At 32.7% G+C, this 13,548-nt stretch overlaps 2 protein-coding genes across 5 annotated transcripts; both read right to left on the bottom strand.

Annotated features, from left to right (window-relative positions):
• Positions 1-54: 54 nt before the first annotated feature.
• On the bottom strand, positions 55-3,279 carry LOC123209341. Of its 4 annotated transcripts, none has more exons than XR_006501050.1 (4): positions 3,028-3,278; positions 922-2,604; positions 686-777; positions 427-568 (listed from the first exon to the last, which is right to left on the bottom strand). XR_006501050.1 is itself a non-coding variant. In XM_044627336.1 (3 exons), exons 2-3 carry the CDS (start codon positions 2,585-2,587, stop codon positions 213-215), a joined length of 2,028 nt encoding a protein of 675 aa, XP_044483271.1. In that variant the 5' UTR covers positions 2,588-2,604; positions 3,028-3,274; the 3' UTR covers positions 55-212. The 4 variants fall into 4 exon arrangements, 2 of the variants coding, with proteins under 2 accessions (XP_044483271.1, XP_044483281.1); XR_006501051.1 differs by having other exon boundaries at positions 553-568; positions 916-2,604; positions 3,028-3,279; XM_044627336.1 differs by lacking the exon at positions 686-777 and having other exon boundaries at positions 55-568; positions 916-2,604; positions 3,028-3,274.
• A 6,048-nt stretch (positions 3,280-9,327) lies between these two features.
• LOC123212111 (putative protein TPRXL) lies at positions 9,328-10,999 on the bottom strand. Its single transcript, XM_044631162.1, has one exon. It carries the CDS (start codon positions 10,831-10,833, stop codon positions 9,667-9,669), a length of 1,167 nt encoding a protein of 388 aa, XP_044487097.1. The 5' UTR covers positions 10,834-10,999; the 3' UTR covers positions 9,328-9,666.
• Between the last annotated feature and the right edge of the window lie 2,549 nt (positions 11,000-13,548).

The raw sequence follows: 13,548 nt of genomic DNA on the forward strand, positions 1-13,548 counted from the left end.
ATCATCTGAATATCCAATTGTTTCATCAAAAGTGGTAGTAATCTGGCTGATGCGTATGGAATATAAACTATATTAAGGCACCAAGTGTTGTTTCTGACTCTGCACAAAACGAAGGGCTGAATCCAAATCAAGTCACTTTTCGAACTACATTATCTCACATAATGAGATACTTTGCCATACTATATCATTTCCATTCTATCCTCCTGTACAATTCAAGGACTATTTCTGCATTCAAGGGGTAAATTATCCAACCAAGAATCATCCAACAGAGGGGCTGGAGATTCTGATTCAGTTGGCCATTCTAAACTAACATCTATTTCATCATAGATTATAGGTTTACTTTTTCCATCCCTACTTTGACATATACCCTGTAACCAAAGACTGCAGTGCACAAACACTAAATCATTGAATTTTTCCAGTTCTGCTTTGTTTCGTTTCTTGCCATGTATCATCTCAAAGGTTCTCCAATTCCATCTGCACCAATGTGAACTGCACGGTTGGCCCAGTATCCGTATCGCAGCTCTTTGCAGGGTCGGGATTTCATAACCATAGCTCGCCCACCAATCACCTAGAGAGGCATCATATCCAATTAGATAATAATCTTAAAAAAGACATATTCTTTCAAGACAGGATGAAAGTAAACAACAATAATCAAATAGCCTATCAGCGGAACAAAGCATAATACATGGTAAATCCGGAGCCACCGACAAGGGGCATCTGAAGGCACGCCCAAAGATCTACCCAACTCAACTGTTCAAAATTTCAAGAGCAACTTTCCTGACCATTAAGAAAAATTATTATCATGCCGAGTCATAAATATTCATTTCCACATTTAATATCTAGCCTATAACTAGGAAGAAAATATTCCCCATTTCCACACAATATCATGAACTGTTATAAATAACAACAACTTACATATACCTGGGGCATTCAGGGTCCTTCCCATGATTGCAAAATCAGTGCCAAGAGCGCCTTGAGCATTTATGTACAGCGGATGCTCCTTGGTGATTTCTCTTTTCTCTCTATCTGTTGTAGCCAACTTTATCATGGCTTCTTGAAATCCATTTCTCATCCTTAAGTCCATCTTAAAATTTGGGTTGTAGAAAATTGAAGGGTTGAGAAATGCTGCTGCTGCATGTAAAGGTGAGATAAGTTGTACATTCCATCTGCGATCAATTATATCCCAAATGGGAATATATTTCTCTTCAACACCCTTATAATATGCCTGGATTGCAAATTTTGCTTTATCTATTCCCTCGTATATATAGCCCATAGCTGGCATGTCTCCATCAACAATCCTCAACATTTTAACTAGTGGTTCAGAAACACTTACGGCTTCATGAGCAGACTTCCAAAATCTGTCCAAATACAACAAGGACTTTACAGCTTGAGCATCAGGACGCCTACTATACATGGAGGATAACCACTCTGAGTGAGAAAACATTTGCTTTAAATTTTCTTCATGGATCACAATGGACCTCAAGGAGAGATAATTAGAAACAAATCTATTCATTCTTGGTCTGATCAACTCTTTTCCGCTTGTAAACTTGCTCATCATGTTTAATGTCCATGCATGACTATAAATATACCTTGTGACAGTCTTTGCTTCCTCCAAGATCATTGCCACCCACTCTTGTTTACCGATATCCTCCAACATCTTATCTATACAATAAGCAGCACAGGGAGACCAAAACAATGAACTGTACTTGTTCATTAGAAGTCTTCCAGCATAAATATAACAGGCTGTGCTATCTGTTATTACTTGAATAACATTTTCCACACCAACCTCCAAGACAACAGACTCAAGCAACTCAAACAAGTAAGTAGCATTCTCTTCATTACCTGACACATCAACTGACTTCAAAAATAACGCCCCTTTTGGGCATGAAACTGAAAAAACAACAAGTGATTTGGCTTTGCCATCAGTCCAACTATCACACAAGATCGTGCAACCTGTTCCTTTCCACTCATCTCGACATTTCTTGTGATAATCATGGATGTCATTTTTCACCTTTTCCAATAGGGTAGATCTCAAATTTTCATAACTTGGAGCTTTGTAATCTATTCCACACTCTGCTACAGCTTTCACCATTTCCTGATAATACACTGATTTAGCAGCACTAAAGGGTATAGAATTATGGAAGAAAAATGCAGCAATCTTTCTATCAGCATCATCCTGTTTTTGCTTTTGAGCATCATCTTCCGCTGGCTGTAAACTCGGCAATGGCTGTGGAAATAACAAAGACGGGCAGGTGCTACCACGCCGCTCACTAGAGCCATGGTTTGGATGGTTACCACCACTAGCTGAAGAACTGTTTTGCTGACCATTGGCTGCCCGATCAGTCTTTGGTTTTTTAGGATTTTTCTGCTTCTTGGGAGTGCTTAATATACTTTGAATATGGTCTCGTACATCATCAGGGACTTCTGCACAAGGGACTATATCTTTGTTCTTGATTTGAGCTAAATGAAACTTCATCCTGTAAACCCCTCCACTGAACTCTCGACGACAATAATTGCACCTCACCTTCTGTCGTGTCGCATCCACAAGCACACAATGTTCCCAACAGGCATCTCTTCCACGAACCATGGTCCGAAAATGAAAACCTAGTTCACACACACACACACACACAAAATCCATTCAGTATACAACACTAGAAATCTAACATCCATATTAATGAGGTAGAACACAGCATATAGAAATGAAATACAAAGTCAGAATTCAAATCCAATATAAAAAGCACAAATGAAATGGAATTTTGATCTAACAGCAGCAGCATTTGCTACTTTATCTAAACCATTTAACAGGAAAATGACTGGTAACGACTCTTTGCTCTTTCAACAACAAATTTTGAATTTTATAATTATTTTTTAGGGTTTATAGTAAGTTGAAGATAACAGTAGCAGATAATTATCGCTAATTTTTTGCTACCTATCAAGTCACCCTTTATATAAACAGCGGTAACAAAACTTCACATATCACTTAGCTGATAAAAGAAAAGATAGGTGAAAAGGCAGCAAAATGCATACCTGTGACTCGCCTGCGGAAGAAGAAGCTTGCTACTTGTAACTTAGAACGGAAAAAATCGGAGTGGTCGGAATCCGGAAAGTTTGGGATCGGCGATTTAGAGTGATTCAAAGGAAACGAGGAAATGAAAAACCACGGCGATAAATCAGTGGTCCTCGCCAGAAGGGCTTAGCGAGTAGAAACCAGAGACGTGGTAATCGTCTAAGGCTCTCACGTGATTCGTGCGTGAACTTATTTCAGTAGCAAAGAAAAAAGGGAAACTCAATTACACCCCCTAGTTCGGCAAAGTCCCTGCAATTGGGAATCATATTCTTTACCTCACAAGCTTTCCAAAAACCTTTAAACACCTCCCAAGACCCTAGCGCCGTCCAACTTGGAACTACCGGCGGACATTGAAATATTTTCAAGAATTTTTTCCATTTGCCCTAAATACATTTATCCCTTTTGTTAGCAGGCAGAACAAGTATATCCCACCCACTTTTTATCTCAATGACGATCGTCTTCTCATTGCATATTGGTTGTTAATGTTTTTCCTTTGTTTATCTCAACTTTAACTTAGGTCCGAAAACCTATTCTAACTGTCGTCATTTCAATGCAATTCCAATTAAATCATACAACATAGTGTAATTTAGTTGGTGTCCTACGAAATTTAGTTAGAATTGCATTGAAATTGATGTTATTTCAACCATAATTTCAACTATAATTTATGTTAGTATCTTTCCCTAATCCTCTTATACCCATACAACACTATCGTCATATCTCTACTATAAATTCTACAATCAAACCTTCATTGATACTTATATATGATTTTTCACTAACATTTTCAATACCATTTGTTAGCATTTTTTTTGAACCCTCAATTGATACAATATGAAATTTGGTTTTGGTGTTTGATGTTGTTTCTCATGTTCGTATGCAATGTAACATTATTTTTAGAAGGTAATGTTTCTCTAAAATTTCATACCGAACTTCACAACAATACCAGAATGGTCATTTTTCTTCACTTGTAATTAAAAGATATTATGGGGGCATTTTTTAAAATATTATTTAGATGCCACTACTTTAAAATATTATTTAACACAACTTGATATAACACAATATTATCTAGAGCCATTTCAATTATTAAAATAAATTCATTATAAAAATTTCATCTTGAAATATGTTATATATTCCAAAATTATCATATTTTCTTACTCTTTATTTTTCTCTCCCTTCGGTCAAATATTTAACATCTAAAATCAATTATCAAAAAGAAAATAATAAAGCAAGAAACTTAAAAATTCATATACAACAAAAAAGAAACTATTAATTTTTAATTATGCATTAAAACAAGGATAAATTTTGCACTTTTCTGTTTTTTACTCTTCATACTTGTTTATATATGAAAACTTTCAACATTATTTGTTCATGAATTTTATATTGTTATCAGTATCTTATAATATCATACGATATATATAAAAAATGATACGTATCATATGATATGTTACATATTATCAATATGAATCAATACACTTTTTTTAAAATATCATATAATATGATATATAATATAAAAAATTATATTTTTAATACATGATTCAACTATTATAAATTAGATTTTAATTGAAAATGTGATTTAAAAGGCAATTCTAAATTTTAGAGGGCTGGCCTTTCACTTTTATGGGTAGGCTTATATGAGTTTTAGCATTTGGGTTTCATTAATCTTGGCCCAAGCATCGTCCAATTATTGTAGAATTTTAAACCCAGTTATAAAATTTATTATATTATATATATTTTCCTACTTTCTTTACAAAATAACTAAATAATTTTATATATTTTGTGATTTAATTATTGGAAAAAATGAAAAAGGGGAAGAATTTAAAAACAGAGCAGAAGAAGGAGGAGGAGGAGAGATGAGATTCCGTATTTGACAAAATAATTATCACATGAACAATCAGATAAACATGATCAAAACGTACAACTTTTTCTTTTTTTTTTGCCCTCTTCAAGAACAAACAAATAAATCATATCAAATAATAGGTTGAATGAATTCTCACCCTAATCTATCATAAAAAGACAATTTCACCCCCAATTTTTTTGGAAATCACCCTATGTTTCATCTTTACCACCTTGATCATGACAACTCCAGCAGGCACACCCTTGTTTCCATTATCAATAAATATTACTACTTCCTCATAAATTTATGGTTTTTGATGAAATTTTAGAATTAACTTTTAATATTTGATGATTTAATTTATATTTATTTTCTAATAATGAAAACGAGGGTAATCGGAATTTTGTGGCTAAAGCTGGTCAAATAGAGAAAGCGATGAACGAACGGAAACTAACTTTGAGGGTAATATTGGAATCTCAAAGATTATTTGGCCTAAAAATAATTCTGTTAACCAATCCTCCCATTATTAGCTAAAGGCCAAAAGGTCTCAGAACTGAGCCCTGAGCACTCCCAGCTGGGCTGAGCCTGCCCTGCAACAGTAATATTTACCCTGCCAGCCCACTTTCCCAGAACTAAATGCCCATCTTTTATTTAATTTTTTTTATACTCCACAGTCTCCAAATTAATGCTTTGTTTTCAGCTTTTGAAAGTGAAATAAATTAATTTCAAAGTGAAACAATAAATTAATGTTTGGGTTGTCCCTCGTTTCCTCGCAGGTTTCGGTTTGTTTTGTTCATAAGATAATTATTTACCCAAAAAAAAAAAGAAATTAATTTATTATTTTGTTAATTTGAAATGCCTTATATTCTTAGATAAGAAAGTCGATCCTCTCGTGCTACATCCATTGTGGTCTATCATTTTCACAATCGTAACATGTTATAACCTGTTAAAATATGAGATTTTATGGGTTAAATTGACAAGACTTAAGATATTGTTTAAAATTTTTAAGTTATATCTCTATAAGTCTTAGTGGATTAACTCGTATTATTTAAGATTAACCCATAATATTTTATATAATTTTATTTTTTATATTTTTTTATAAATTATGTTGAGTCAAACTCTATGGTTTTGACATGATCTCATAAAATTAAATTATACCCCTATAAATTATGCTTTTTTCGAGAAAATTGAGCCCAGCCACTTGTTAAACCCCTTAGACGTATCCCACAGTTTTATGATGAGTCATTAAAATCATTTTTGGTTCTTATAATTTAGTTTAGGGTAGTCATTGTTTAGGTTAAGTCTCAATATTTATTTATTTTATTTTCATCTTCTTAATAATTTCTTTAATTATACCAATAGCTTCCCAAGTTCTGTTCCAATACTTTCAAATTATAATATAAGTTTGGGTAATATTATATGTATTAAATTTTTAATAGATAATTAGAAATTCAAAAAATATATCAGTATTTAATTAAATATTATTATATTTTTAATTTAAAATATCTAATTATATAATAATATATTATTTAAATATTAAATTAAATATTAAAAAATTAAATATATATAATTTTATTTATAAGTTTTGAGTTTTATATTATTAATAATCTACAATCTATTAATATTAATATTTTATATTACCTGAGTTATTTTCTTCATCTTTATGTTTGCTTCCGTTGGGACTTGGTATTATATCATTTTTAATATTATGAAACTTTTTGTTCATAATTTTTTTAAATATATATATATGTCTAAAATTATAAACTGATGGGCATAACAAAAAGATTCACAATTTTGTTTTGTTATGGTGGTACAGTTTCCCTCTAAATACCTTTCATTATTATTAATATCATACCATATGCGAATCTTATTTTGCGGTACAATTATTTTATCACATACGATATCCCATTTTAGTACCATCTAACAATGTTTTTCAAAGGTGGAACATAGATAGATTGCCGGGATTGGTTTTTTTTTTTTTTTCTTATATACATATAACGAAAGATGATATTCAAATTATATCATTACTTTTCTTTTAAGATTAAATCAATTATATTGAATGAAACAAATTTTGAATTTAGTTATTGACACCATAATCATTGAATCAGGTAAGTTAAAAGTTCGATTTTGATATGTCGTTAGATAAGATTTTAACCTATACTCTTTTATATATAAAACCTCCTCTTTTACTCATCAAACTATTTTTTAGAAGTTTTTTTTATATTTCATCAGCCATTTTGTGACTATCATGATTCATTTTATCGCATCTATAAAATGTATTAATAAATATATAATGAATTTTAATTATCTAATATATATTAAATTTTGAAAAGGTAATTAATTTTATTTTATAATTTTGCCGTTGTTGTTTTGACAATAAATATACACAAATAATAAACATAATTTTATAGGTAAATAATGACAAATCAATATATGATTCAATATTATATTATTTTTAATTTAAAATTATTTAATTAAATAATAATATATTATAATTTATATATAAAATTATATTCATTATATATATAATTTTATTATTTTACAATAAATATCGATAGCCATATGGTATAATGTGATATAAACTAGTATCAAAATCTTGTGATTAATTTAATATGATCTTAAATAAATAAAGGATAATTTATGGTACGATTCCTTAAGGACCAATGGTTACTAGAAAATTGTTTAATATTAAAAGTTTAGCTTAAAGTGAAATATAATATTATAATTATAAAAAAAAAAATATAATATTAAAAGTGGAGATATTTTATATTATAATGTGATGTTAATTATTCTTGCTAATTTCATATTTAATTATTTTTAATACATATTTCATATCTTGTGATGGTAAAGACAAATGTCTAAAGATTGATGAAGCAATGTCCCAATCTGGCGTTGCTGATAAAACCACAAGGCCTATTAGTATATAAATATAAAATTTTAATAATTTACAAATAAATAAATAAATAAAGCTAATTATTGAGAGCCCACCCCACCTTATTGGTATAAAGTGTGCTGTGTAGGAATAAAATCCGCAATGAAGTCGATGACAAACAAGAAAGCAACAGCAGAGAAAACAGTACAAAAATTTTAATTATTGTCAATAAATCTGGTGCATCACATGCGACAAAGAAAAGTGTTGTTATCGAGAAAAAGCGGGTCAAAGAGGCACCAAATCAGACCATTGATTCATCAACGCCAAAGGAGGGGTTAAATCGAGCGGCGGGAAAAGAAACAGAGATAGGTGGAGAGGAGAGCAGTAGAAAAAAGAGATTCAGTAGTTCGCTGGATTGAAACGTCAAATCAGCCAGTTTTCCGAAAAACAGTTTTTAAATAAAGGGGGATAGCGAAATATGGATATGCTGATTTTGATTTATTTATTTACTTTACACTCATTCTACCCACTATAGCCCCACTTCGCCCAATTATTGTTAAGGCTCAACCTCTGCGATTTTCATAAGATAAAAAGGGAAAGGGATGAAAAAGTGCTCTTCAAGTACAAGTAATTATGAGAAACCGGACTCAGTTGGAACGGGGACGAGGGAGTTTACTTGGGGAATGGGTGGGTTTAGGGTAAAATTTATTCATGGCCAGAGACTTTTATGATATATTTTAAAAATTTAAATTCTTACCCCCTCAACTAATTTATGTTCAAATTCATAATTTTTTTCTATTTAAAATTTCAATAATTATATTTTTTTCTAATATTTCATTCCTTTCTTTTTTTCCTTCAACAATCATTCTCCAATCAATTTTCTATATTAGTGTTCTCTCCTAACTCTTGAACAAAGACGAGTTGGTCTGGAGGTCAACCAACACACAATCAACACAAATTTTACACCAATTAGAGAAAATATGCTACTTTGCTAACTGTAGTTGTGTTCATGAAATGGATACAGAAAATTCCTGGAACCATTCTAATTGGAACCGCAGTTGAACAGGAATTCAAGACAAACGGAACCCATTCTATTATAAATATAACATATACTTCTTAAACTAGTCATTCTTTATTTGATCAAACAATGGGGACCATGTGGGCCGCCGACCACCCCATTTTTTGCGCATTTTCCAGATCCATCACCTATGGAGACACCCTTTCTCCTCCACATTATATTATGCCTTTTCAAGATTTCTATGACACCCAACCCAATTATACAAATTTAATTTTACATGATTCGAAATATAAAAAAGAAAAAAATTAACCCAAATTCAGAAATTTAAAAAAAAAAATGAGCTGGCGGGGTCTGAGAATATGTTTAAACAAAATGGCATCCTTTCCCAAATTCCAGAGTAAACCACACATGAAAGAAATAAAATAGTAAAAAATACCTTCATTGAAAGAGACAAATAAGATAAGCTCAACGTGTTATCCCATCAACATCAAAGAGAGAGGGGGTAAAAAAAATCTTTGCAGAGGCGCGTGAAGAAGAACAGCTAAAAACAGAGATTCCAAATCTTTCAGAAATAACAAACCCGCAACAACGAAAACAAAAACAAAACATACGAGCAGCCTACTCCAATATTGATCAGAGTTAGGGATTATTTGAACAAGAAGAAAACAAGGATCAGCATCATTATATTTACATCTACAATTTTTGTTAAAAACATAAACAAAAAACGAAAGCAAATTAACCTCCATTAACAATCTGATGTGCTATTGTCTGCTTCTGAAATTAAACGAAAACACGTGACAGAATTATGAGTTTCCCGAAAATTCAAATAAAAAAAACCGGAATCAATTTGTTACCCTTCTTCATTTCTTCAAAAGAATCAATCAGGTTCGATCAGTCCGGTTCCTACTGTTATTCTGCTGTCGAGCTGCGTTTCCGTGTCCGTTCTTCTGCTGCGAAGAAAACAACTGACTGAATCCGAAAACCGAACCGGACTTTGGAGACCCTCTAAGCGAACAAATCGGAACGTTAAGGACCGGAGTGATTCTAACATTGGCCGAGTAAGATCTCTCCATGCCTCGGTGCTTGAACCTGGGCCCGCCATTGAAGCTACTGGGACTGCTTGAGCTTCTCTCCAAGCTTTGAAACACTATTTTACCGGAAGAATTCAATCTCGGACTGTCGACGGAGACTCCCCTACCGGCAGTAGCGGCTGCGGTTTCTCTCCGCATTGGACTCCGTCCGGCACGTGAGACATGTGTCGAATTTATACAATGTTGCTGATTATCTCTGTGTTTGACGATCCTCATTCTTGGAGGATTCGCAAAAGGATTCGGACTAGGGCTCAAACCGGTTTTATCCGAGTCAAGAGAGAGCCTCGGGTGATCCTCGTGCTCATGACCCGATGACGAAGAAGAAAGCGACAAACGAGATGAAGATAGTGAAATCGTCTCGCTATCCGACAAGTCTTTTAGTAGAGGAAGACTAAGAGATGACTCCAGAGAAGAAGAACCTGAAGAGGAGGATGAAGAAGATTTGGAGTTTCGATGAAGGAAATGTTTAATAGAAGATTTTGCAGTATGATTAGACGGCGTCGTTTTTGAGCGATTTTCAGATTTTGAGTTTTGGTACAGTTTTTTCAAACCTAATAACTCCCTCCAGCGGCTTGAACACCTTGGAGCCTTTGGTGAGAACAAGTAAGGGTCCATGCACGGCTTCGTTGACTCCTCCGTTGAACTGGTGGTGGCTGAGGACGGCTTTACGGTAGAGAGGTGTAGCGGCACGAGCTTTCCGTCGGAGAAGAGCTCGTCGGCGGGGAGCATCATCACTGGATCCTCTAAACGGAACTCGAAATCAACCGGATCTTGAATATCCTCCCCTTCCTCCACCAGAGAGGACGGTTTCATCGAAGAAGACGACGGCTGTTCTTCCTCCCCACTAAAGGACGTTCTAGAACTCCGCCCTGGACTCAGCCATTCGTACGAGGGGAAGCTCTCTGACGAGACGCTGATATTATTATTGACGCAGGCGGAGGCCATGACAACTGGCATTGGCGTTCATGCAAGGAAGTAAAGAAATGTTGGATATGCGTCGCCGGAAAGTGATCGGCGGGGATCTAGGTAGAAAAATGAGAAGGGTTAATTGAGCTAGGGTCTGCAAGAAACGAGAACAGAAGAGTGAAGTTGGTTCAACTCAGACTGGACTTGAATTGAACTAAGTTCTCTCTTTCCGTAAATATTGTCATTTTAGGGCCACGTGGCTCCCATTTTTTTAATTAATGCCAGATAAGTCTGCTAATTCTAATTATTATTTTTATTTTTATTTTTAGGGTTAGTATAAAATGATATAAATATTTACATCAATTATTTGATAACTGCTTCACTCAATGAAACTATATAACATATCAAGTTGATTAAAAAAATAAAAATATTTAAAAGCAAAATAATTATCAAATAAACGAAATCTTGAGTCTAATGATCTCTCCTTATACATTTTACCAATAGAGAAGTATTCGTGTGCATAGAAGTACATGGAAAATGAGATATTCAGCTAAGTTAAAAAGTCCTTTTCATGAAAGTTATTTATGAGAAGCTAAATTAATTAAATGTAGGTCCATAAAACATCATGTCATGCTAGTGACAAATTAAGACATACACATTGTTCCCATCAATTCTACGTCTTTAAACTCTTAATTTCAACCAGCATTTTATCTTTATAGACTTATTAGGTATCATTTAGTTAAAACAATCAAATTACTTATTTAAATTATAAAATACAGTAATCAGACTTATAATCGATTTAAATTTATTTCACAAAATTGTCCCTTCGCTCATGCTATTCGAATTCTACTCTTTTACGAGAAAATCTTTTGCTTTCACCACTCAATCTAACCCCTAGAGTCTTCTCATTTTACAAAGTTGAAATCAGGATTACCAAGAAAATCTCTCACTTGAAATGGCACTTCTCCCTCATTTCATGCTTTGATTCGTTGTTGATTCAAGAATATTATTTGGGCTGGGCTTCAAAAGAATAGCTGGGGGTAAAGTAAGTAACAGGACGTTTAAGGCCCAATGTAAATATCCGAAAGAAGAATCTGGCTTAACAAAAATAGGTCTGAGCCGTCAGGGGGGAGTTGTAACTAAATTTTTATTTCAATACCTTTTTGCCATATTCAACGTGGCCAAAGCCAAGTTGCTCGAATAATGAGTGAACGTTTTATGAAAAAAATTTACTCATCAAAAAGTCCAAAAGTAACACTGTTAGCAAGCAGTGTAAGGAAGTGAGTGGTGAGCCCAAATGTACAACAATGTACACGCATTTCTTCAATTTTGACTCTTCTTGAGAAGAAGGAATCCTTTTTGCTTTAGCTTGAGCCTTGACTTGACTGTTCATTAAAGTTTAAAAAAGGCCAAAGCACTATTCCCACCCAAGTTTTGATGCAGTCCAAACCCACTCCTAAGTTTTGATCCACTCACAAAATTTCACCCGCAGGGTTTTAAAAACCTAAATACTCACCAATAAACTGTTCACTTTAACTAAAACCATTAATTATAAAGTTTAATGATAAAACAACGAATTTATCTCTTATAACAAATGATTTTGATTAAGATTAATAATATATGAATAAGTATTTGAGTTTTTAAAACTCTGTGGATAAAATTTTGAAAATGCATCAAAAACTAAAGTGGGAATAAGTCCTTCGACCTAAACAAAAAAAAAGGAAAGAGGATTTATACTTTTATATACACACAATGATGATGTAGAAAAAGCAATTTATATGCATTTATATTGTGACTTTGCATATTGAATTATTGATATTAAATAAGCATATCACACATATTAGCCTAAGATTCCACTAGGGTAAGATTCGAATTGAACAGAATTTGAGTTTGTCTAAACTCGAGTTTGGCTCAATTTATATGAAATTGAGCTTGAGCTCTGCTCGTTTCAAAAAAAGTCAAGCTTAAGTTCAATTTGAGCTTAGACTTGAATCGAGCTTTTAACTAGTTCGTTATTAAAACGACATCGTTTTGTATCAAAATTTTTAGCTTGTATGTTTAACAAGCTAAACACTTCAAAGCTCGAACTCAAAAATGTTGAAGTTTCAAGCCCAAACTCGAGTTTGAGCTCATTTGAGTTTAACTTGTTTTTGAGCTCGTTTGAGTCGAATTCGAGCTCAAACAAGTTTGGTTCAAATTTAGCCTTAGTTTCCACATAGCATAATAACACATTTTAACAAGGACAATGTTATGTATACAATTTTAGTATATAAATGATGTGTCATTATGTGATTAAGTATTATTTTATCTTTAATTCAAAATATTTCAATTACATTATAATACATCATTTGTATATCTAAATTATATACTAAAATTGTGTACTCATAGTTTTATTATTTTAACGCTTATAAAGGATATTACTCGATTGTACTCCTTCCTTTACAAAATTCAAAACTTTAAACACTAAATACTACTTTACAAAATCCTAAATAGTGGAATTAAGTATATGAATCTTTTAATGACACTTCAAACTTTAGCTTATTTGAAGCAAAATCACATGTTTGTTTTAATAATGTTACAAAAACAAGTTTCTTCAAATGAAAACTAAGTACAACAAATTTTAAGAGAGGATGAAGAGGATTGCAATGCATTTCCTACCCAATGTTTGATGAGATGATAGGTTCTCATCCTTCAAGTTCGAAAAAACAAATTTCTCACATTTCTTTTAAAGTCAACTATTAGTTTTAATAATTAAAAAATTTTATG

This window comes from Mangifera indica, chromosome 1 (genome assembly GCF_011075055.1).
Source record: "Mangifera indica cultivar Alphonso chromosome 1, CATAS_Mindica_2.1, whole genome shotgun sequence".
NCBI classification, from domain to species: Eukaryota; Viridiplantae; Streptophyta; class Magnoliopsida; order Sapindales; family Anacardiaceae; genus Mangifera; species Mangifera indica.